This window comes from Salvelinus sp. IW2-2015, unplaced genomic scaffold, assembly GCF_002910315.2.
Source record: "Salvelinus sp. IW2-2015 unplaced genomic scaffold, ASM291031v2 Un_scaffold1813, whole genome shotgun sequence".
Lineage (NCBI taxonomy): Eukaryota > Metazoa > Chordata > Actinopteri > Salmoniformes > Salmonidae > Salvelinus > Salvelinus sp. IW2-2015.
The window spans coordinates 77,741-104,730 of NW_019943186.1; the positions used below are offsets into that span (position 1 = coordinate 77,741).

At 44.1% G+C, this 26,990-nt stretch overlaps 1 protein-coding gene across 1 annotated transcript in view; it reads left to right on the plus strand.

The window, feature by feature from the left end:
- Window positions 1-25,371, plus strand: part of LOC112072065 (zinc finger matrin-type protein 1) — a gene marked incomplete at both ends in the record, with an annotated part of 85,575 nt that extends 60,204 nt beyond the window's left edge. Inside the window, 2 exons of the mRNA XM_024139481.2 lie at window positions 24,422-24,538; window positions 25,037-25,371. Of these exons, the coding sequence (XP_023995249.2) occupies window positions 24,422-24,538; window positions 25,037-25,371 (452 nt within the window). The remainder of the gene's footprint in view (window positions 1-24,421; window positions 24,539-25,036) is intronic.
- Window positions 25,372-26,990: the final 1,619 nt, after the last annotated feature.

Below are 26,990 nucleotides of genomic sequence, written 5' to 3' on the forward strand. Positions count from 1 at the left end.
AGGGAACTTGAAGAGAGATGATAGGAACCACATGAAACGGGGTGAGAGTGAGAGAGGAGAAGGAGGATAGATATGAAGAGGAATGGTGGGGGGGGAGTACGTGTGGAGTACGTGGGCAAGAGACAACGGCAACCCTAACCAACACTGTCTGGGAACGAGTGAGACAAGATTGATAACTGGATGAGGAGAAAGTAACATAAGGTGACGTAGATCGAGAACAAACGAGGAGCCACCAAATGCGGCACCGTCCCACCGACCAGCTACGGGTGAGAGAGGGGAGAGAGAGAGATGTAAAGAGAGGAAAATAGACCCATGAAGAGGGGTAGATGTATCTGAGAGCACGTGAGGAGCATAAGTCAACTGAGACCAGAAGAACACGATACGAGAGCGCGATCCCGAGAAGCAAGATGACGACGACGAGAAGAAGAGAGACGAGGAGAGTGAGTAAGAGGAGCCAAAGTAGTAGAGAAAAATGGAGGGCTATAGAAGGAGAGATGAGCGTGGAATAAATAGAGTGGAGCCGGAAGAGAGAAAAGGGTTTACTCTGCGAGCGTAAACTAACCACTGCACGGCTAGCGCCACCATGGTAGCACTAGAGATTTCTCGATTAGGGTAAAAGTGGAGAGAGGTGGGGAAGATAGTGTGTGAACCGAATTAGCAACTTTGAGGGGCGATAGAGTCAACTATGGAGACACGACAAGGCGAGGAAGTCTGTCATACTCAAGGCACGGCTGCTGTACGTTCATTGACAGTGCTGTGATGTATTATGATGGGTTGTGATGATTACGCCCCCTGAGTTGTTATGAGCCGTCCTGCACAACACCACTGTGCCGCTGCCTCCTGCTACATCCTACGGAATCCCCAGGGAACTCCTATTGGAACTGACACAGGAGGTTCACGCCTCACTGATGGCCAACGCATTACTTTGGCCCTTATGTCCCATCGTGCGCTCCTGAACACCATGAAATCAAAACCACTTGAGCGCTGCACCCCTGTTCCACGTAGATTGTGCGCTCCTGGACTTCGTGTATGTCTTCCTCCGTGGCATCGATGTAGCACATCAAGCAGCCTCACTCCCGAGTAGATTTACCTCCTTCTAGAGATTTCCATAAACGATACACAGGCGCGACCGGCACGACGACAACGCTGTACCTCTATGGTGAGATACTTAGTATTTGCACAACGTGCCACCCTTCCCACTGTAACCCTACATGATGGCAAAATAAATGAGCTACCCCTCAAGTGCTAACCAAGCCTGCTTCCGAGGCTAGCATGCAACCCAGGCCTCGTTGACGCCTAGTCCACCTGGACACCTCACTCAATTGCCCGTAGAGCTTAACTAGCTAACATCTCGCGACAACAAACGCCACCACCTACCCACACCTCTCGAACTACCTATGACGTGCACCACGTACACTAAGACCTACCATACCCTCCACACCACACGCACCCAAACACGAACAACACCACCACCCTACCCCACCTATCGGACACACCTAACCACGACACAGTCGAAGCTACTATCACAAGGCTACCATGCACCAACCAACACCAAACACAACACACCACCATCACACACCAACACATGCGACACAACACACATTCAATTCCACAGCACACACAGCACACAACACCGACACACACGACACACACAACACCACACACATACAACAACACACACACTAGGCAAAAGCAGAGCGGGTACATCCCCTGACACCGCTACAACCTTCCTGTATCCCACCGGAGGCCTAAGGCTGTCCAGTTGGGCTCCAGAGTTACAGTTGCTGTGTGTGTGTGGTAGGGTGTGGGTCCTTATGCGTTTACCATAGTGGTAAACTGGCTGACTAGAGTCTGTCGTGTGCAAATGTTGCCCTTTGTCCTGCGATGCTTCAGTTAGAGGCTTTTCCTGACGGTGCCAGGGATACCTTTATCCTTAATGCGTCTAAACGTGAATTCCTCCATCCACCATCAAGACTAACAGCCTCTGCGCGCCTAACAACGCCAGGAAGGTTGCTCTCAATTAATCTGAGAGAGCAGTAAAGATAAGGTATGTAGTGTGTGTGTTTGTGATGCTTTGTGGCTGTAGTGCTGTGACTGTAAGTGTGTGTGCCACCCTCCCACCTGACCCTACGCGTTTAGTTTACGTTGTAAGTACTGCACAACCGTGCCGATGCCGCGTTGTGCCACTGTTGAGCTCCTTATCGGTGTAGTACTAGTACTGCACAACGCCACCATCCCTCCCTTGTGTGATGTAGCTGTCCGTGTCGTGGATGTTGGTGTGAGTTACTTAGTTACTGCAACAATGCGCCACCCTCCACCGTGACTCTAATTTAGGTGAGTACTTGGTATTGTGCGATGCATGTCGTGTTCGAACCCCAACCCTCCACCGCGACATTACGGTGAGTGACTTAGTACTGCACAACGGCCCACTGCCGTGTGTGTTGTGCGTGCTGCACCTGTTGTGTGATCTGTTTGAAGGTAATAACTATGCTACTAAGATGTGTGTCAGTGTTGTGTGTTGGATAGTTGATGTGTCGAATGTGATAGGAATGGTGGTCTAATGTGTATGTCCTGATAGAGAGAGTGTGTGTGTGAATGTGTGTGTGTGTGTGTGTGTTTGTGTGTGTGAATGTGTGTGTGTGTGTGTTTGTATGTGTGAATGTGTGTGTGTGTGTGTGTGTTTGTGTGTGTGAATTCAGCCGTCGAAGCGCTTAGCTTTTACTTTTTATTATTTGACAAAAGTGACTCCCAAAACACACTCAGCCCTGTCAAGCCTGTTCATATTATAAAATAATCCATGTCTATTCAGATACAGCCAAGGACTGCCTCACTGATGAGACATCAGGTAAATATCAAGGCCCAGTCCAGAAACAACCTCATGGGGAAAAGGGAGAGAGTTTAGGAAAGAGGGACTAAGGGAAAGGGGGGAGGGGTGGAGAAAGAGAGGCTATAGAGGAGTTACTGTATAGAAGCTGAAGAACACATCCTGGTACTTTCCTCAGGTGCTGGAGTTGTAGACAGACTCATAGAAGACAGGAAGGAAAACGCTGCTGCTCCTGCTCCCAGGTGATATGTATTTATAACAACGTTCTGACCCTTAGGTCTCTTAATATTGGGAACCTATGTTATAGATTTTTTACCTCCTGTTTCAGGAAGTGATGTCACTGAGTACAGCCCCTATATATAGGACCTTCCACCCTCACCTGGGATATGGATGCCTGATGAAGACCTAAGGGTCAGAACGTTGTTATAAATAAATATCACCTGGGAGCAGGAGCAGCAGTGTGTGGCATTTTCCTTTCTATTTTCCTTGTGCTGAGAGGAGTTGCAACCTTTGTAATCAAAGGCAGATTCTTACAGAGGCAAATTATTACGCCCACCCGCCATCCCCGTCCACAATACCCTAGCAAAACCCAAACCTACTTGAAGGTAACAGCGCTCACTGTTGCCCCTAGTGGCCGCTTTTCACGTCATCTCCCGTCGTCCTCAGACATGGATGGACGGTGAATACTGACTTGTATCACGGGTGACCTGGCTGAGAATACTGATGCTGAATCCAACCAACTCAGTAAAGAAGCAGTACAGCTGAGCCATTATAAATGGAAACTCTGTGTCCCAATTCAAGTACATTATTTCTTAATGTCCCTGACACTCTGGTTTAGTGTACACTGTCACACCAGTTCAAATCTGTTCCATTTATCGAGAGTTGACTGCAGCACACACACACACACACACCACACACACACACACCACCACCAACACACACACACACACACAACACACCACACACACACACACACACACACACACACCACACACACACACACAGGGCCTGAGGGGCTGAGAATAGGTTTAGTGCTAGGGCCTGGAAGAGGACAGGGCTGAGGTTTGGGTTTAGCGCTAGGGGCTGGAAGAGGACAGGGGCTGGAGGTTTTGGGTTTAGTGCTAGGGGCTGGGAAAGGACAGGGATGAGGTTTGGTTTGGGTTTAGTGCTAGGGGCTGGAAGAGGAACGGGCTGAGGTTTGGGTTTAGTGCTAGGGGCTGGAAGAGGACAGGGATGAGGTTTGGGTTTAGTGCTAGGGGCTGGAAGAGGACATGGGTGAGGTTTGGGTTTAGTGCTAGGGCTGGAAGAGGCAGGGCTGAGGTTTGGATTTAGTGCTAGGGGCTGAAGAGGACAGGGCTGAGGTTTGGGTTTAGTGCTATGGGCTGGAAGAGGACAGGTTGTGATTGTGATGGCACACTCTACTCATTGACAATATCTCAGTATGTTTTTTAAGTTACTGATGTAGGATCTTAATGTAGGATCTTCATGTAGGATCTTAAAATAGGATCTACAGCAACGGAAAATGCTAATTATTATATGGATTATAATTAACAAAGGGTTGATACATTTTTCGTAAGGGAAAATCAAGTTGAAATTTCAAAGTGAATTTATAAACCTTCAGAATAGTTTTTTCACTACAACGTTTCAAATGTCCTGTACTGCAGTAAAGTTCTCCTGCAGCAGGGTGATAACATTAAGATCTTACATCAACAACTATATTCTGTAACACTGGAGATCTACCTATTCAAGCCTGAGGCCATGATAGACTTTAAGTTGTTTACTTACTAATCTGACTCATTTTGACATTTATATACAATGGCAAATAGACCTTGCAAAGACCTCCAATTGAATCAAGATAGATATCAGGTGTATTTGATTTAAGTTGTGTGTAGAGAGAGAAACCTGAGAGGAGACAGAGACAGAGAGACTGTGTGAGAGCGATTGCAGGTGTATTTAATTTAAGGTGTGTGTTGTGTGTAGACAGAGAAACCCTGAGAGGAGACAGAGACAGAGAGACTGTGTGAGAGAGATGGCAGGTGTGTGTGTGTGTGTGTGTGTGTGTGTGTGTGTGGTGTGTGTGTGTGTGTGTGTGTGTGTGTTGTGTGTGTGTGTGGTGGTTGAGTGCAGGTGCCCAAGGACAACTCTTCTTCTTATTTCTCCTAAAATTTTTTCATTTCCTCTCCTCACACTTCTCTCCTGTGTCTCCTCTCCTTTTCCCCCTCTACTCTCTGAAAGCTTTGGCCTCGACATGGAGCTTTGACATTAAAGAAGCAGTGCACCTGCAATAATCTGTGCCTCGAGGTGTGTGTGTGTGTGTGTGTGTGTGTGTTGGTGTGTGTGTGTTGTGTGTTGTGTGTGTGTGTGTGTGTGGTGTGTGTGTGTGTGTGTGTGTGTGTGTGTGTGTGTGTGTGTGTGTGTGTGTGTGTGTTGTGTGTGTAACAACGCAGAATTAACCCTGTAAACAACGCAGAATTAATGCCTTCAAAAATAGACGTTCATCACAGACTACTTTGAATTTGGAAGGGAAACTAGAGATCTTGTTGTCTACATGGCTTTTCTACTAACATTGACAGTACTGTCAGTTTGGTAAAGGGCTGAGAGACACACACACACACACACACACACACACCACACACGCATGTACACCCCGATTATCTCTCTCTCTCTTACACACACTCGCTCTCTAAACACACAACACACACACACACAACACACACACACACACACACACCACCACACACCACACACACACACACACACACACACACACACACAACACACACTCACACACCACCACAACACACAACAGACAAAACACAACACACAACACACAAACACACACACACACACACAAACTCAAACACAAACACATACACACTACTGTAAAAAGCATTAGTAAGGCAGTTCAGTGGCAAAGCCCGTTGTGGAATCAGACTCTGTCACATTTCTGCAGACACAGGGTCCTTTAGAGCTTTTTGTTGGGAGAGGTAGTGAGAGTGTTCAGGGGATGAGAGAGCTGGGTTAATAGTGGGTGAGGTGAGGGGAGACGAGGTAAGGATGGGTGGACATTTCAGGTTGGATTCATTTCTCAGGATTCTTGTCAAGAGACGACCGCATAAAAAAAGCATCACATTTTTCTGTCACACCTACATTAGACTACATGGACATTGAATGATGCAAAACAATGAAATGTTTATTGTGTATTTGGGCTCGAGAGTCTCACACATTGTGTGTGTGCGTGCGTGCGTGTGTAGAGAGACAAGAGTGTGTGTGTGTGTGCGTGTGTGTGTGTGTGGAGAGACAAGAGTGTGTGTGTGTGTGCGTGCGTGCGTGTTTATTGTGAGAGGTGAAATGGGGGTGGACACAACTGCAGCTACCCACTCTTAGAACAAAGGGTTCCAAAAGGGTTCTTCGGCTGTCCTCATAGGAGAACCCTTTGAAAAAACACTTTTGGTTCCAGGCGGAACTCTTTGGAAAGGGTTCTACATGGAATCCAATAGAGTTTTACCTGGTATCTTTCTAGAACCAAAAAGGGTTCTTCAAAGGGTTCTCCTATGGGGACATCCGAAGAACCCTTTTAGGTTCTACATAGCACCTTTTCTTCTAAGATAATTGTTTTATTTAACCCATTTTAGAATAAGGCTGTAACCTGACAACATGTGGAAAAAGTCAAGGGGTCTGAATACTTTCCGAAGGAACTGTATGTCCATTGTTTTGGTAAAAATGTCCGAAGCTCAGATGAGAAAGAAAAGAAGAGCCCTCTCGGAGCTCAGAAGCAATTATTTAATAATCAACGTTTCGACAGCCAAGCTGGCTTGATCAGGGTATAATTGATGGATAGCAAGAWTRAAACCTTGTCTTGGATTTTCAAGCAAATGTAAGTCAGGACTGAGACTAGACCATTCAGGAGCACTCAACACCAGACTATTACATTGATCCCCCCCCCACTCCATTTGTTTTGTACACTGCCGCTACTCGCTGTTTATTATCTATGCATCGTCACTTCACCCCTACCTACCTACATGTACATGTACAAATGACCTCTAACCTGTACCCCTGCACGCTGACTCGATACCGGTGCCCCTGTATATAACCTCGTTATGTTATTGTGTTACTTTTTATACTTTACTTTATTTAGTAAATATTTTCTTAACTCTTCTTGAATTGCACTGTTGGTTAAGGGCTTTTAAGTAAGCATTTCYCGGTAAGGTCTACACTTCTTGTATTCGGAGCATGTGACAAATAAAGTTTGAGTAGATTTGAAGATATTCTGTTGTGTCTTTGGCATAAAAATCTGTGTAAATGTCTTGCTGGAAAAAAAAKCTCTATCTCAGGGTTAGGTTTTCAAAAGAGACTTTTGACCTGTGATTTGACAAACATACCCATAACATGATGCTGCCAACACAGTACTTAAAAATACAATGGATTTCACTATGTGTTGTGTTGTATTGGATATGACCTAAACCTGTAGTTTTTCATTTAGGTCAAAAAGGTAATGTCTTTGCGGTGTTGTCTTGCAGTATTACTCAACGGCCTTGTAGCAAACAAAATGGATGATTTGGAGTGGATTTTTTAACACAGGCCTCCTTCTTTACACTTTGTCATACAGGCCAGTAATATGGAGTGAATTAAATGTGGTTGATCCTTTTGTCTTTTCAAGTATTGTGGTGGCAGCAGTTTGTTCGGATGAAAATAAATATAAAAGGACTTAAATATGCTTAAAAAACAGAGACAGCGTTTGAATATTGCTGTCCATTGATGATTCCCAACTAAATTTAGTGACGTGAGCAATTTTGACAAAAACGATGGATATACACTGTGTTCAAAACATCTCAAACACTTCTTAATATTGAGTTGTACCCCCTTTTGCCCTCAGAACAGCCTCATTTCATTGGGGCATGAACTCTACGAGGTGTCGAAAGCATTCCACAGTTGACTCCAATGCTTCCCATAGTTGTGTCAAGTTGGCTGGATGTCCTTTGCATGGTGGACCATTCTTAATACACAAATAGGATACTGATGAGCATGAAAAACGCAGCAGCATTGCAGTTCCTAACAAACTCAAACCGGTGCGCCTGCCACCTACTACCATACCTCACACTTAAATCTTTAGTCTTGCCCATTCACCCTCTGAATGGTACACATTCACCTTCTGAATGGCACACATACAGTACACAATCCATGTCTCAGTTGTCTCAAGGCTTAAAAATCCTTCTTTAACCCGTCTCCTCCCCTTCATCTACACTGAAGTGGATGTAACAAGTGACATCAATAAAGGATCATAACTTTTCATCTCTATTCACCTGGGCAGTCTATGTCATGGAAATTAGCATAATGTACATGTTTTGTACACTCAGTGTATGTTGCCCTAAGAGTTGTGTAAGGTTGGTGGACTCTATATAAAGCAATTATTCACAGCTGTAATGGCTGCCAAAGGTGCTTTCACAAGGTATTAACTCTGGGGTGTGAAGACATATCGTAATGTTGTATTTCTTAGTAATTTGGAACATTTTCCCTTGTGGAGTAGATTGTGTAGATCAATAGGAAAAACATTTAATGTAATCAATTTTTAGCAAATTGTGAAGACTGTGCAAGGGGTGTGTAGACTTTCACTAGCAACTATCTTTGTTACGTAATAACACTCCCAAATCACACTTATCTCTTTGTTTTAATAGATTTTTTTTTTTAAATGGCCGCCTGTGGCGTCTCTTTGTCTCTGTGTGATAATGGCAGAGAATGCGGCTAGCGTAGGACACGTTTAAACATAATCACCAGAGACATGATAAACCCAGAATCCCTCGGTAATTACTGCATCTAAAAACCAGAGGGATTTACACTCCCTATCTCCCTGCTTTTGTTTTAAATGGGTGAACAGCTGGAATGGGAAGCATTAACAACTGACAGCATAATGAGGAGAAGATTGTGAAATCGGATTATTGTATAATTCCTTCTATTGATGGTTTTGTACTCTGAAGTCTTTTCTCGTCCCTCTTTAAAACAAATGTCTTCCAAAAAACCCAGGCATCCGAGTGAACGCTGCAGAGGGAAAAAATMGTATATTTGAGGCTGACTTTCGGTAGACTTCAGTGATTTAAATATGACATCATCACAGATGGTTAAAGGGATAGCCCACCTCAAAATGTGTCTGGTGTTAGACATTTCCTTTTGACTTCTCCAGAGAAGCTCCTTTAAATCTGCTGAACATCTTTTTTAGAATGGTATCAATATCCCACAGATTTCTGGTCCATGGGCCTGAGGTTGCGAGGCACTTGCTGAAATCTTACTGACTTCTCTGTCTCTCTCTCTCTCTCTCTCCTCTATTTCAGCTTGAAGCAGGTCCAGCAGTGAAGCACTGGAACCAGAGACCTGTGGACATGTGGAGAATGGGAAAATGGGAATACTAAACTTGGGAAAACAGAGCATTTTAAAACGAAAATAATATTGGTTGTGGAATTTTGGAAGACTGAGAGACTTCTACAGATGGCTTAGGACTCTAAGCCTGTGTGTGTGTGTGTGTGTGTGTGTGTGTGTGTGGTGTGTGTGTGTGTGGTGTGTGTGTGTGTGTGGTGTGTTTGGGTGTGTGTGTGTGTGTGTGTGTGTGTGTGTGTGTGTGTGTGTGTGTGTGTGTGTGTGTGTGTGTGTGTGTGTGTGTGTGTGTGTGTACGTACGTGCGTCTCTGTGTGTGTACGTGCGTCTCTCTGTGTGGTACATGTGTCTCTCTCTGTGTGTGTGTACATGTGTCTCTCTCTCTGTGTGTGTGTGTACATGTGTCTCCTCTCTGTGTGTGTGTGTGTGTGTGTGTGTGTGTGTGTGTGTGTGTGTGTGTGTGTGTGTGTGTGTGTGTGGTGTGTGTGTGTGTGTGTGTGTGTGTGTGTGTGTGTGTGTGTGTGTGTGTGTGTGTGTGTGTATGAGTTGTTTTTAATCTACGATGTCTTGGAGGTTACTGAGTGTTTGATATGTGTACTTTGACCCCGCAGCAGTCAGAAAACCATTGGATATTGCTAGCGATCGCCATGCAGTTTGGGTGCGTCCCAAATGGCACCCTATTCCGTTTATAGTGCACTTCTTCTGACGAGGGCCCATAGGGCTCTTTTAAAAAGCAGTGTACTATAGAGACTCCTTTTGTGAACCACAATCCTACAATCTAACTAAGTGATGTCAGTGTTACCCAGAGCGGTGATATCCGTTACAATGATAGTCATAGAGTACAAGAAACAAACTCATCACCACTATATCAGTCCAGAGGGTCAGGGCTGCAATACATACACTACTATGTATACAAATATATAATAAATATATTCATACAATATATTTTCTAAACGCCTGGAAGTTATCTGTGCAACAGCTTCGGTGCTCAGTGAGTAGCTCATAAACATATATTGATATCTATAGTAAATATATGCAAATGTAACGTATGTCTACATACGTTTAGATATTCAACTATGTTTTCGGCACGCAGTTCCATGCAGAAACAGGGAGAGGAAAGACAAATATGTCAGCCAATTGAAAGGTTTCCCAGCTTTGGGTGATGCCAGACAGTCTTTGGTGCCTATGTAATACAAACTGTAACACAGCCATTTTTAAAGTGGTAGCCGATGTCCTGAATTTGTCACTAAATGACTGATCATTCAACCCAGATAGACAGGGATATGCATTGTATGTGACACTTCTATTCAGAGCGATATAAAGTCAATTCATTTGAATACAACGTTTTAAGGATACAATCTGTAACTTGAATGTCCTCAGTGGCTACTCGATGTATTGCAAACACGCTTGGCCAAGACGCTAAACAAAAATCTACCGGTTAGGTAAACACTCTCTTCACTTTATATACACAAGTTCAGTGGCAGCACTTCGGACTGGAATTGAAAGTAACAGATTGTAACTTTAAACAACCACATAGTTCTTTTAAACTAAGGGTCAGTATCTATGGTTCATTAAACATTCCTATATAGTACCTCTGTGATTAATGATGTCATAGACACGAGACAGTGTCAGTCAGAATCCCTTTTCTCTGAAACCATATATGAGACGACACCATTTGTTTTTAGAGCATTCTGATCTAGAGTCAGTTTGCAGTTCCCTGGACTCACTGGAATAAAGCTGTAAACCTGTATTCAGGTTGGTGGCCCTCAGTAACAAAGTGTTATTGTTTACCTTGAGAAAGCCATGAGAAGTAACTCTGCCACTACCAAAACATATGGTAAGACATCAATGGAACCCAGACCGTTGGAGACAGCACAAGGACGCCGTCATTGGCACTCATTCAAAAATGCTGATCCGACAAAGTTATTATTTGTCAAATCCGTCATAAATGATGTGTTCTAACAGGCCAACAATGTAGTTACTAAAATCTGATTTGGATATACAGTATTTGGCTGTTTTGCTGCATAATATTTAGAAGTTGTCCTTTTCAGGTTTACATATTTATTTGCTAACTAGTGACTCCCGTTCGGATAAGCTGGTAATGGTGGAGCATAGCTGGTGGTGGTGGAAGTTGACGTGTAATGCAGTTGATTGATGGCGATGAAATGAACATGTATTCGAGGTTAAAACCATACAAGCATTATACTTTTATTTTGACCTCAACATAGTGTGAAATATACACATATATACAATAGACTAAATTTAGGCTCATTTTCCTGGGGGACAATGAGGAGATTCTAGATCTATCCTCCACGGAGGACACGTGCGTGGCGTTTCCATGGTTTTAGTCAAACTCTTACGTGATCTATCTAACGGTTACCACCAACCTATGTTTGTCATGGGCATCTCTAGCTACTGGTAAATCGTATCGTTCTAAAAAGGCAAGACAACAAACACACTTGCCTTTAAAAGGACACAGTTCCATGCTATGCCATTTTTCTGTTTGTTGATGTTGTTGAGAGTTTAATGTATTTTTCCCCTGTGAAGTGGTGAACACATTAAAAAAACTTTCTTTTTGCTTTGCGTTTTAACAGATTTCACAGTTTCTGTCTTGAATGTTTTTGACCTGATTGGATTCTCTGTTTCTGTCTTGAATCTTTTTGACCTGATTGGATACTCTGTTTCTGTCTTGAATGGCAGGGAAGGGTTTTTCTGCAATCAGGACTTTTAAACAACCATGTCAATGTGAGTTTCGAGGTATGGGTTTTAATGAAGCAAAAACATTTTTTGTTTTCTGTAAATATGTGGGTAAAACAATTGTGTGGTTTTCTAGACCCGTTAAGAGTTTGGTCACACTTTATTTGGATAGTCCATCTATATGTTCTCAACAGATGGTCATACTATCAACAAACTATGGGTTGATAAGAAACAGCTTGCTAAGGTTACAGTTAGGGTTAGGTTTAGAATAAGGGTTAGGGTTAGGGATAAGGTTAGGGTTAGGTTTAGAATAAGGGTTAGGGTTAAGATTAGGGTTAGGGTAAGGGATAAGGTTAGGGTTAGGTTTAGAATAAGGGTTAGGGTTAAGATTAGGGTTAGGGTAAGGAATAAGGTTAGGGTTAGGTTTAGAATAAGGGTTAGGGTTAAGATTAGGGTTAGGGTAAGGAATAAGGTTAGGGTTAGGTTTAGAATAAGGGTTAGGGTTAAGGTTAGGGTTAGAAGATAGTTAGTTGAAATATTACTGAGTCTGTAGATAGTCTGTAGAGCATCTACAGATGGACTATCTAAATAAAGTGTTACTAAGAGTTTTGTATTGATAGGGTGAAACACATCACATCATGACCTTTGTTGAGTTGTCATTATGATAATGAGTGGTAAGGTAAACGATTATTACAACCGTGACACAGATATATTAAATATGTATGGTAGAAATGGCATAATGGTTGATCCTTTCTGTCTGCTAAACAACATTCCCAGTGGGCAAAATGGGTTGAAAAGACTTGATTACAACCATATTATAACCAACAACGTCATTACAACGAGCTTTGCCTGCTGGGTTGAAATAGCAACACACTCCATAGAAATGTAGCAGTATTGAAGCCTCATTCTACATGCCTGTTCCTGGGTTGTCTTGGGACCACATATTTCCCTAGGACTTTCTTGGAACCCAAATGTGAAATCCATTTTTGAAAATGGTCAAACTAACTCAACTTGGACACACGAGTTGAGGAGAGTACACAAGACAGGGTTGGAGCTGAATCAGAATCTGAATAAGTGTTGCATCTGAAGTTTAACTTGAACATTAACTTAAATTTGACCCTAAATGATCGAGGAAGGCGACCATACAAGCATGGCAGCATTGTGTTAACCTTGAGACAACGTAGCTGTAAAGTTCTCCCAACGTTGCCTGCAATGTTATAGTAAGACGGCATCTCAGGACACGCTAACTGATTCATACTTTATAGCTACAGTTCAGTGTATGGGGAGGACAATCATCACATTGACTCTCCTTCTATGAGCTATGAAGACACACCAGTTCGCTGAGAGACCTTGTAAGCTCAAATAAATGTCTCACTCATGTACTGTATATGAACATAGAGACAAACGCTGCAGCAAACACAATGACATTTCAGTCTCCAAATATCTTCAAGCTAAGTATTGTATCATTAGGCATGTGATAATGATCATGGCCACTTGCTGGTTCCATTGACTGGATGCATTTCAACTGAATCTTAAAGATGGAATCCGCAGTAGGGAATCCGCAGTAGGGATCCGCAGTAGGGATCCGCATTAGGGAATCCGCAGTAGGGTTTCCGCAGTAGGGAATCCGCAGTAGGGAATCCGCAGTAGGGATCCGCAGTAGGGAAAAAACAGCGCCACTGGCCGCCACACTGCCTTTCTTATTGTTTTTGTTCCCGAGCTGGGGAGGTTATGCATGTCGATGATTCACCTTGAATAACATTGTGTTAGATACTGTTATGAGATGTTGTTATGAGTACAATAGAATGCTGCAATGGAATATTCTGTGGGTGAATGGAATGTATGTTCTTGAACAGCAGAACTGCCAGAACTGCACATTTGTAAACATACTCGGTGATGATGATGATGATGATGATGATGATGATACATATTTTGTCTTTCGAATCTGAGATCTAAGTCTCCTGATGTCTTTGATCCCTCTCCTTGTGAATCTGTGACATTTAAATGATCTGCAATGGTTGTGTCATACACTCTCTCACACCACACACACACACACACACACATCACACACCACACTCTTTCTCTGCAACACACACACACATTTTCTCTCTCAGTAGCCAAACACTGTGCATTAGACAGCTTACACCTGAGAGTAACACTCACTTAAAATGTCCTGCCTTAAACTCTGGAAGCCCAATCAGCTGAATCCTGGTGTCAACCATCTGATTCCTGATGTCTTAGCTTTCAGATTGAAGAGTAAAGCCCTGACTAAGACAAGGGACATTGTCTGTAAAATATACAGTTGAAGTCGGAAGTTTACATACAGTTAGGTTGGAGTCATAAAAACTCATTTTTCAACCACTCCACAAATTTCTTGTTAACACACTATAGTTTTGGTAAGTCGGTTAGGACATCTACGTTGTGCATGACACAAGTCATTTTTCCAACAATTGTTTACAGACAGATTATTTCACTGTATCACAATTCCAATGGGTCAGAAGTTTACATACACTAAGTTGACTGTGCCTTTAAACAGCTTGGAAAATTCCAGAAAATGATGTCATGGCTTTAGAAGCTTCTGTTAGGCTAATTGACCTCATTTGAGTCAATTGGAGGTGTACCTGTGGATGTATTTCAAGGCCTAGCTTCAAACTCAGTGCCTCTTTGCTTGACATCATGGGAAAATCAAAAGAAATCACTCAAGACCTCAGAAAAAATTGTAGACCTCCACAAGTCTGGTTCATCCTTGGGAGCAATTTCCAAATGCCTGAAGGTACCACATTCATCTGTACAAACAATCGTACGCAAGTATAAACACCATGGGACCACACAGCCATCATTCCGCTCAGGAAGGAGATGCGTTCTGTCTCCTAGAGATTAACGTACTTTGGTGCGAAAAGTGCAAATCAATCCCAGAACAACAGCAAAGGACCTTGTGAAGATGCTGGAGGAAACAGGTACAAAATTATTTATATCCACAGTAAAACGAGTCCTATATAGACATAACCTGAAAGGCAGCTCAGCAAGGAAGAAGCCACTGCTCCAAAACCGCCATAAAAAAGCCAGACTACGGTTTGCAACTGCACATGGGGACAAAGATCGTACTTTTTTGAGAAATGTCCTCTGGTCTGATGAAACAAAAATAGAACTGTTTGGCCATAATGTTTGGAGGAAAAAGGGGGAGGCTTGCAAGCTGAAGAACACCATCCCAACCTTGAAGCATGGGGGTGGCAGCATCATGTTGTGGGGGATGCTTTGCTGCCGGAGGGACTGGCGCACTTCACAAAATAGATGGCATCATGAGGGAGGAAAATGATGTGGATATATTGAAGCAACATCTCAGGACATCAGTCAGGAAGTTAAAGCTTGGTCGCAAATGGGTCTTCCAAATGGACCATGACCCCAAGCATACTTCCAAAGTTGTGACAAAATGGCTTAAGGACAACAAAGTCAAGGTATTGGAGTGGCCATCAGAAAGCCCTGACCTCAATCCTATAGAAAATTTGTTGGCAGAACTGAAAAAGCGTGCACGAGCAAGGAGGCCTACAAATCTGAATCAGTTACACAAGCTCTGTCAGGAGGAATGATCCAAAATTCACCCAACTTATTGTGGGAAGCTTGTGGAAGGCTACCCGAAACGTTTGACCTAAGTTCAACAATTTAAAGGCAATACTACCAAATACTAATTGAGTGTATGTAAACTTCTGACCCACTGAGAATGTGATGAAAGAAATAAAAGCTGAAATAAATCATTCTCTCTACTATTATTCTGACATGTCATATTCTTTAAATGAAGTGGTGATCCTAACTGACCTAAAACAAATTTTTACTGGGATTAAATGTCAGGAATTGTGAAAAACTGAGTTTAAATGTATTTGGCTAAGGTGTATGTAAACTTCTGACTTCAACTGTAGTATGTATAAGCTGGAAGTAGAAGCCTAAGTGTTGTTGTCCGTTAGTTTACTTCAATTAGGAGAGGGGTGGTAGCGTTAGGGGAAAATAATATTTACAAAAAAATATATGGAGGATTGGAAATTATGAAGACAATAAGATTGATGGAAGCCACAATCTAGCGGCAATATTAAAGCTGATCTACCCCTTAAAAAAAGATAGGGGAGACACACTATAGCACACACACACACACACACACACACACACACACACACACACACACACACACATACTGATCTTTGATTAAGACAGGGGAGACAGACGCTACCACACAGCAGAGGGCAAGATGGACAGATTGGAGAAATCACACCCACATTGTTATGACACCAGGCTGGGGATGCATACAGTAAAATACCAGAAACTGATCTAGAAGGCACCAGACTTCTGTCACATATGACCACTTCTGTAGCATAGTGACAGAGACTACTGCAAATGAACCGGGTATGTTTTGTCATTGACGTTGACAGTTTTGTTAGACATCAGTTAGGCATCACATGTTCTGTGAATATCTACATCTTCTAGATTGCAGGGATGAAGGACAGACCCTTTTCACAGTATAGGGTCGACCTAAACCGTACTTTGCTGGCACTGATATTTTCCTTTTCAGCAAGGTTCCAGCAACTATTTGTCTGAGCATAACCAGGCCAGCCAGCCAAGTACAGCCTGGCTCGGCTCTGTAGTGTGAAAAGCCATGCAGTGTAATAGCCTCTCTGGGATGTCTGTGTACAGGTGTTCCCAAGGCAACACTCTGTGACAGAGGGCTTTATTCTTTTTGTGTCTCCGAGACTGGGACTTCTAAAGAAGAGATCAAACAGCAAGGAGCTTTGTTCCTGTCAGTGCACTTCGAGTTCACACCACACACACACACACACACACACACACACACACACACACACACACACACACACACAAATAAAATCACATTTTATTGGTCAAATACACGTGCTTAGCAGAGTGTTACTGCGGGGTGTAGCGAAATGCTTGTGTTTCTAGCCTCGACATTGCAGTAATATCTAAAAGTAATATCTAACCATTTCACAACATACATTTGAAGTCGGAGTTTACATACACTTAGGTTGGAGTCATTAAAACTTGTTTTTCAACCACTCCACAAATTTCTTGTTAACAAACTATAGTTTTGGCAAGTCGGTTAGGACATCTACTTTGTGCATGACACAAGTAATTTTTCCAACAATTGTTTACAGACAGATTATTTCACTGTATCACAATTCCAGTGGGTCAGACGTTTACATACACTAAGTTGACTGTGCCTTTAAACAGCTTGGAAAATTCCAGAAAATGATGTCATGGCTTTAGAAGCTTCTGTTAGGCTAATTGACATCATTTGAGTCAATTGGAGGTGTACCTGTGGATGTATTTCAAGGCCTACCTTCAAACTCAGTGCCTCTTTGCTTGACATCATGGAAAATCAAAAGAAATCACTCAAGACCTCAGAAAAAAATTGTAGACCTTCACAAGTCTGGTTCATTCTTGGAGCAATTTCCAAATGCCTGAAGGTACCACGTTCAGCTGTACAAACAAATAGTATGCAGGTTTAAACACCATGGGACCACACAGCCGTCATACTTCTCAGGAAGGAGATGTGTTCTGTCTCCTAGAGATGAACGTACTTTGGTGCAAAAATTGCAAATCAATCCCAGAACAAAAGAAAAGGACCTTGTAAAGATGCTGGAGGAAACAGTAAAACGAGTCCTATATTGACATAACCTGAAAGGCAGCTCAGCAAGGAAGAAGCCACTGCTCCAAAACCGCAATAAAAAAGCCAGACTACGGTTTGCAACTGCACATGGGGACAAAGATTGTACTTTTTGGAGAAATGTCCTCTGATCTGATGAAACAAAAATAGAACTGTTTGGCCATCATTATGTTTGGAGGAAAAAGGAGGCTTGCAAGCTGAAGAACACCATCCCAACCGTGAAGCACGGGTGTGGCAGCATCATGTTTTGGGGGTGCTTTGCTGCAGGAGGGACTGGTGCAKTTCACAAAATAGATGGCATCATGAGGCAGGAAAATGATGTGGATATATTGAAGCAACATCTCAGGACATTAGTCAGGAAGTTAAAGCTTGGTCGCAAATGGGTCTTCCAAATGGACAATGACCCCAAGCATACCTTCAAAGTTGTGGCAACAAAGTCAAGGTATTGGAGTGGCTATCACAAAGCCCTGACCTCAACCCTATAGAAAATTTGTGGGCAGAACTGAAAATGCGTGTGCGAGCAAGGAGGCCTACAAACCTGACTCAGTTACATCAGCTCTGTCAGGAGGAATGGGCCAAAATTCACCCAAGTTATTGTGGGAAGCTTGTGGAGGGCTACCCGAAACGTTTGACACAAGTTAAAGAATTTAAAGGCAATCCTACCAAATACTAATTGAGTATGTAAACTTCTGACCCACTGGGAATGTGATGAAAGAAATATAAGCTGAATTGAATTATTCTCTCTACTATTATTCTGACATTTCACAAGTGGTGATCCTAACTGACGTAAGACCGGGAATTTTTACCAGGATTAAATGTCAYGAATTGTGAAAAACTGAGATTAAATGTATTTGGCTGAGGTCTATGTAAACTTCCGACTTCAACTGTATACCCAATACACACAAATCAAAGGAAAGGAAAGGAAATAACAATATATAAATATATGGACTAGCAATGTCAGAGTGGCATAGACTAAGATACAGTAGAAATGTATAGAATACAGTATATACAAAGGAGATGAGTAATGCAAGACATGTAAACATTATTAACCTTTCTAGCCCCGGGGTTCCGCTAGCGGAATCCCCCCCCCCCACATTCCACTGAAAAGGCAGCGCGCGAAATTCAAAAAATATATTTTTTTAATATTTAACTTTCACACATTAACAAGTCCAATACAGCAAATGAAAGATAAACATCTTGTGAATCCAGCCAACATGTGCGATTTTTTTAATGTTTTACAGCGAAAACACCACGTATATTTATGTTAGCTCACCACCAAATACAAAAAAGCACAGACATTTCTTTCACAGCACAGGTAGCTTGCACAAAACCCCCAAATAGAGATAGAATTAGTCACTAACCAAGAAACAACTTCATCAGATGACAGTCTTATAACATGTTATACAATAAATCTATGTTTTGTTCAAAAAATTTGCAATATTTCAGGTATAAATCATAGTTTTACATTGCAGCTACAATCACAAATAGCACCGAAGCAGCAAGAATAACTACAGAGAGCAACATGAAATACCTAAATCTCATCATAAAAACATTTATGAAAAATACATGGTGTACAGCAAATGAAAGATAAACATCTTGTGAATCCAGCCAATATTTCAGATTTTTTAAGTGTTTTACAGCGAAAACACAATATAGCATTATATTAGCGTACCACAATAGCCAACCACACAACCGCATTCATTCACCGCAAAGGTAGCGATCGCAAAAAACCAGCAAAAGATATAAAATTATTCACTAACCTTGACAAACTTCATCAGATGACAGTCCTATAACATCATGTTACACAATACATATATGTTTTGTTTGAAAATGTGCATATTTAGCGGTACAAATTGTGTTTTACAATGTGAATACGTAGCCAAACTGCACAAAATTATCCGGATATATTTCTGACACTCACCTAATCTAATCAAATAACTCATCATAAACTTTACTAAAAAATACTGTTGTACAGCAAATGAAAGATACACTAGTTCTTAATGCAATCGCCGTGTTAGAATTCTAAAAATAACTTTAGTACGACATACAGCTTACGTTATAGCGAGACAGCGCCTGCAATGAGGGCGGAAAATAGTACTAAACATTTTCCACAGAAATACGAAATAACATCATAAATGGTTCCTAGTGACTAGTGTGCAATTTTTTAAGTGGCCAGTGATTTCAAGTCTATGTATATAGGCAGCAGCCTCTATGTGCTAGTGATGGCTATTTAACAGTCTGATGGCATGAGATAGAAGGTGTTTTTCAGTCTCTCGGTCCAGCTTTGATGCACCTGTCTGACCTCGCCTTTTCGACGATAGCGGCAGTAGCTCGGGTGGTTGTTGTCCTTGATGATCTTTTCATCTTCAATGCCCTTGCTGATGGAAGGAGGTTTTCACTCAAAATCTCACGATACATGGCCCCATTCATTCTGTCCTTTACATGATCAGTCGTCCTGGTCCCTTTGCAGAAAAACAGCCCCAAAGCATGATGTTTCCACCCCCATGCTTCACAGTAGGTATGGTGTTCTTTGGATGCAACTCAGCATTCTTTGTCCTCCAAACACGACGAGTTGAGTTTTTACCAAGAAGTTCTATTTTGGTTTCATCTGAATCCTCCCAATCTTCTTCTGGATCATCCAAATGCTCTCTAGCAAACTTCAGACGGGCCTGGACATGTACTGGCTTAAGCAGGGGGACACGTCTGGCACTGCAGGATTTGAGTTCCTGGCGGCGTAGTGTGTTACTGATGGTAGGCTTTGTTACTTTGGTCCCAGCTCTCTGCAGGTCATTCACTCGGTCCCCCCATGTGGTTCTGGGATTTTTGCTCACCGTTTTTTTTTGCTCATCATTTTGACCCCCGGGGTGAGATCTTGCGTGGAGCCCCAGATCGAGGGAGATTATCAGTGGTCTTGTATGTCTTCCATTTCCTAATAATTGCTCCCACAGTTGATTTCTTCAAACCAAGCTGCTTACCTATTGCAGATTCAGTCTTCCCAGCCTGGTGCAGGTCTACAATTTTGTTTCTGGTGTTCTTTGACAGCTCTTTGGTCTTGGCCATAGTGGAGTTTGGAGTGTGAATGTTTGAGGTTGTGGACAGGTGTCTTTTATACTGATACAAAGTTCAAAACGGTGCCATTAATACAGGTAACGAGTGGAGGACAGAGGAGCCTCTTAAAGAAGAAGTTACAGGTCTGTGAGAGCCAGAAATCTTGCTTGTTTGTAGGTACCAAATACTTATTTTCCACCATAATTTGCAAATAAATTCATAAAAAATCCTACAATGTGATTTTCTGGATTTTTATGTCTCATTTTGTCTGTCATAGTTGAAGTGTACCTATGATGAAAATGACAGGCCTCTCTCATCTTTTTAAGTGGGAGAACTTGCACAATTGGTGGCTGACTAAATACTTTTTTGCCCACTGTAGGTATTCCTCTTGTCCTGATAGGAAGGGCAGTGTGCAGTGTGATGGCGATTGCATCGTCTGTGGATCTATTGGGGCGGTAAGCAAATTGAAGTGGGTCTAGAGGGACAAGATAAGGTAGAGGTGATATGATCCTTGACTAGTCTCTCAAAGCACTTCATGATGACAGAACTTTAGTTCACTTACCTTTGCTTTCTTGGCTACAGGAACAATGATGGTCATCTTGAAGCAAGTGGGGACAGCTGACTGGGACAGGAAGAGATTGATATGTCCGTAAACACACCAGCCAGCTGGTCTGCACATGCTCTGAGGACGCGGCTAGGGATGCCGTCTGGGCCGGCAGCCCTGCGAGGGTTAACACATTTAAATGTCTTACTCACGTTCGGCCACGGAGAGAGGAGCCCACAGTCCTGGGTAGCGGCCTGCGTCGGTGCACTGTTTCCTCAAAGCAGCGAGAAGGTGTTCAGCTTGTCCGGAAGCAAGACGTCAGTGTAGGCGACGTGGCTGGTTTTCCTTTTGGTGTCCGTGATTGTCTGTAGACCCTGCCAAATACGTCTCGTGTCTGAGCCGTTGAATTGCGACTCCACTTTGACTCTATACTGACGTCTATACTGTTTGAGTTTAAAGGAAGGGAGGAGCAAAATGAATTTGTGGTCAGATTTGCCGAAAGGAGGGGGGGGGGGGGGTTCTTGTAGACATCCCGGAAGTTGGTGTAGCAGTGGTTGAGTGTTTTAGCAGCGTGTGTACTACAGTCGATGTGTTGATAGAACTTCGGCAGCCTTTTCCACACATTTGTTAAAATCCCCAGCCACAATAAATGCTGCCCCAGGATATCTGTTTTTCAGTTTGCATAAAGTTCTCAAAGTTCTTTGAGTGCCATCGTGGTATCGGATTGAAGGGGATATATATAGCCGTGACTATAACAGAAGAAATTTCTCTTGGGAGATATTACGATCAGCATTTGATTGTGAGGTATTCTTGGTCAGGACTTGAGGTCCTGTATGTTATCGCAATTACACCATGAGTCGTTAATCATGAAACATACCCGCCCATCCTTTATTCCTGTCTGCGCGATGAACTGAGAACCCAACTGGCTGGACCGACTCAGACAGTATATCCCAAGAGAGAGCCATGTGTCACGGCCGTCGAATGAAGAGGACCAAGGTGCAGCTTGGTGAGCGTATATATTCCTTTTATTTAGGATGACGGCGACAAAAACAATAAACAATACAAAAACAACCGTGAAGCTTAAGGCTATAGTGCCACAAACAAAGACAACTTCCCACAAAGAAAGGAGGGAAAAGGGCTTCCCAAGTATGGTTCCCAATCAGAGACAACTATAGACAGCTGTCCCTGATTGAGAACCAGATCCGGCCAAAACATAGAAATACAAAATCATAGAAAACAAAACCATAGAATGCCCACCCCAAATCACACCCTGACCAAACCAAATAGAGACATAAAAGGCTCTCTAAGGTCAGGGCGTGACACCATGTTTACGTGAAATAGAGTACGTTACAATCCCTGATGTCTCTCTGGAAAGAAACCCTTGCCTAGAAATCATCAATTTTATTATCCAAAAACTGAACATTAGCGAGTAATACACTCGGAAGCTGTGGGTGGTGTGCGCACCTCCTAAGTCGGACTAGAAGACCACACCGAGTACCTCTGGCATTGTTTTGGGTCGGCCTCTGGAGTCAGTTCAATTGCCCTTGGGGATGGAACAAAGGATCCGCTTTGGGGAAAGTCGTATTCCTGGTCGTAATGCTTGTAGTGGTGGTTCCGCCGCTCTGATATCCAATAGTTCTTTAAGGCTGTATGTAATGACACAAAAAAAATCTTGGCTAATAATGTAAGTAATATGTAAAAAAAATACTGCAAAGTTTCCTAAGAGCTAGAAGCCAGGCATCCCTCTCTGTCGACGCCATTTTGTTTTCTCTTTCTCACACACACACACACACACACACACACACACACACACACACACACACACACACACACACACACACACACACACACACACACACACACACACACACACACACACACACACACACACACACACACACACACACACACACACACACACACACACACACACACACCCACATATGCATCTGAGATTTATACAGTGGTGCATTAAGTATGAAATGAAATAGCGGTATGTGTGTGTGTGGGAGTGTGTGTCAAACCTGCATTTTAAATTAAAATCTCAGTAGCCAGAACACCAAAAAGCTTTTTAGTGTGAGATTGTGTTTGTTTGTCAATGCAAAAGTGAGAGACAGAGAGAGAGAGAGAGAGAGGGAGAGAGAAAGAGGGAGAGCGGTATTGAGAAAGAGTGAGAAACAGAGAGAGCAAGAGAAAGAGGGAAGGAGGAAGAGAAGGAGAAAGAGTGAATGTCTATGTTGGTTAGGTCGGGGTGTGACTAGGGTTGGACATCTAGGTGATTATATTTCTATGTTGGCCTGGTATGGTTCCCAATCAGAGGCAGCTGTTTATCGTTGTCTCTGATTGGGGATCATATTTAGGCAGCCATTTCTCCTTGGTGCTTTGTGGGATCTTGACTATGTATAGTTGCCTGTGAGCACTATAGCAGCTTCACATTTCGTTTTGCATTTATTTTCTCTGAGTTTCACTTCAAAATAAAGAGGATGGAACCATACCAGGCTGCATCTTGGGCCACTCATTATAACGATCGTGACAGAAGATCCCACCAACAAAGGACCAAGCAGCTTGCCCAGGAGGAAAGCCAGGAGTGGAGGACATCCTGGACGTGGGAAGAGATTATGGCAGGAGACAGAAGCCTGCCATGGAAGCAGGCGGAGGCAGCGAGGGAACAACAACGACAACACCGGGGTTCGCGGRCACGACGGAAACCCAAGAGGCAGCCTCAAAAAAGAATTGGGGGGGCACACGGAGTGGTCGGAGACGCTGAGGGGTGAGTCAGAGACCGAGGGGGAATATTGGGACAGATTGAGCGAGGAGTGGGCGGCGAAAGTTGAGGGGAGTGAACCAGAGACTYTCAGTGGGTTGAGGGAGAATGTGGAGGAGAGAGAAATGAGAGAGTTATTGAATTGGTGGAGGATGCACAACGTTTGCCCTAAGGAGCTTGTGATTTATTTAAAGCCACCTGAGTCAGCTCTCCGTACTCATCCTGAGAAGTGTGTTAAAGTTCCGGTACAAGTGATGCCGGCTATACGCACCAGGTCTCCAGTACCCTTCCCAGCCCAGTACGTCCTGTGCCAACTCCCCGTACTCGTCCTGAGAAGTGTGTTAAAGTACCGGTACAATTGTTGCCGGCTATACGCACCAGGTCTCCAGTGCACCTTCACAGCCCAGTACGTCCTGTTCCAATTCCTCGTACTCACCGTGTGAAGAGTGTCATCGTTCCAGTACAATGTGTATCGGTTCTACGCACCYTGTCTCCAGTGCACCTCCACAGCCCGGTACGTCCTGATCCTGCTCTTCGCACTCTCCCTCAAGTGTGCCTTCCCAGACAGGTACGTCCTGTACCTGCTCCTCGCACTCTCCTTGGAGTGCGTGTCCCCAGTCCAGTCCAGTACGTCCTGTACCTGCTCCTCGCACTCGCCCTGAGGTGCGTGTCACCAGCCCGGTGCCACCTGTACCGGCCCCACGCATCAGGCCTCCAGTGCGCCTCCACAGTCCAGTACGTCCTGTGCCTCCTCTCCGCACTCGCCCTGAGGTGCGTGTCACCAGCCCGGTGCCACCTGTACCGGCCCCACGCATCAGGCCTCCAGTGCGCCTCCACAGGCCAGAGCTTCCGGCGACATTTCCCAATCCAGAGCTTCCGGCGACAGTTCCCAGTCCAGAGCTTCCGGCGACAGTTCCCAGTCCGGAGCTTCCGGCGACAGTTCCCAGTCCGGAGCTTCCGGCAACGTTACCCAGTCCGGAACCACCGGCAACGGTCCACAGTCCGGAACCTCCAACGACGGTCCACGATCCGGAACCTCCTGAGACGGACCACGGTCCGGAACCTCCTGAGACGGTCCACGGTCCGGAACCTCCTGAGACGGTCCACGGTCCGGAACCTCCTGAGACGGTCCACGGTCCGGAACCACCAGCGATGGTCGGCGGTCCGGAGCCTCTAGTGACGGTCTGCGGTCCAGAGCTTCCAGCGACGGTCTGCGGTCCAGAGTCTTCAGCGATGGTCGGCGGTCCAGAGCTTCCTGCGACGGTTGGCAGTTCAGAGCCTCTAGCGACAGTCGGCAGTCCAGAGCCTCCAGCGACGGTCGGCAGTCCAGAGCCTCCTGCGAGGGTTCCCAGTCCGGAGCCTCCGGCTACGATCCACTGTCCGGGAGTCCCCGGCAACAATCTACGGTCCGGAGTCCCCGGCAACGATCTACGGTCCGGAGTATCCGGCGACAATCCACGGTCCGGAGTCCCCGGCAACGATCCAAGGTCCGGAGCCTCCGGCGACGATCCACGGTCCGGAGTCCCCGGCGACGATCTACGTTCCGGTTCCTCCGGCGACGATCCACGGTCCGGAGCCTCCGGCGACGATCCACGGTCCGGTTCCTCCGGCGACGATCCACGGCCCGGAGCCCCCGGCGACGATCCACGGTCCGAAGCATCCGGCGACGATCCATGGTCCGGAGCCGCCCCCAACGGTAGATGCCCACCCGGTCCCTCCCCTATTGAGTCAGGTTTTGCGGTCGGAGTCCGCGCCTTTGGGGGGGGGTACTATCACGCCCTGACCATGGAGAGCTTTTTATTCTCTATGTTGGTTAGGTCGAGGTGTGATTAGGGTGTGACATCTAGGTGATTATATTTATATGTTGGCCTGGTATGGTTCCAAATCGGAGGCAGCTGTTTATCGTTGTCTCTGATTGGGGATCATATTTAGGCAGCCATTTCCCCTTTGTGCTTTGTGGGATCTTGACTATGTATAGTTGCCTGTGAGCACTATAGCAGCTTCACGTTTCGTTTTGCATTTATTGTTTTCTTTGAGTTTCACTTCAAAATGAAGAGGATGGAACCATACTACGCTGCATCTTGGTCCACTCATTTTAACGATCGTGACAGTGAGGGAGGTAGACGGTAGAAAGATGGAGAGAGAGAAAGATACGGAGATACTATACTTGCTAAAGAAGTTTGTAGTAAACTGTACTATACTGTTGAATACTATACTACACACTGTAGTATCCCTCGATCATTTGTAGTATTTACTATAGATTATAGTATACTGTAGAATACTATAGTAAATGCTACAGTATTATCCACAAAAAAACACTGTAGTAAATATTACAGTAATCTCCTCAAAAAACACTGAAGTGTGCAAAAACACAGCTTTTTTAACTAAAGTAAACACTACAGTATTTAATGAATTTGCATACGCCCTACCCATTCCCCTTCACCATATCCCAATTTGTGCCACCCATAAGTGAGAAACCTACATGCCAAGTATWGACTATTGTGTTCCGTACAGAATATAGAAAAGAGCAGATGCGCTGAACTACAGTTTATGAAGCATTTGCTCTTTTAGTATTTCTCAATTAGGTTTCCTCAAGGAGAAAGCTATGGGGAAATACAATTCCTGAAGCATTGAGGTTTTCCAGCAATTATGTAGAAAAAAGGTTCTTTACCGGAGACGTTGATCAACACAGTGTACACTAGTGGTTGGTCAAGAATTTAGAGCAGCCAACATATTATAGATGACGCCCCACATCCCGTAGCGCGTGCACAACGTATTATAGATGACTCCCCACATCCCGTAGCGCGCGCACAACGTATTATAGATGACTCCCCACATCCCGTAGCGCGTGCACAACGTATTATAGATGACGCCCCACATCCCGTAGCGCGTGCACAACGTATTATAGATGACGCCCCACATCTCGTAGCGCGCACAACGTATTATAGATGACGCCCCACATCCCGTAGCGCGCGCACAACGTATTATAGATGACGCCCCACATCCCGTAGCGCGTGCACAACGTATTATAGATGACGCCCCACATCCCGTAGCGCGCGCACAACGTATTATAGATGAC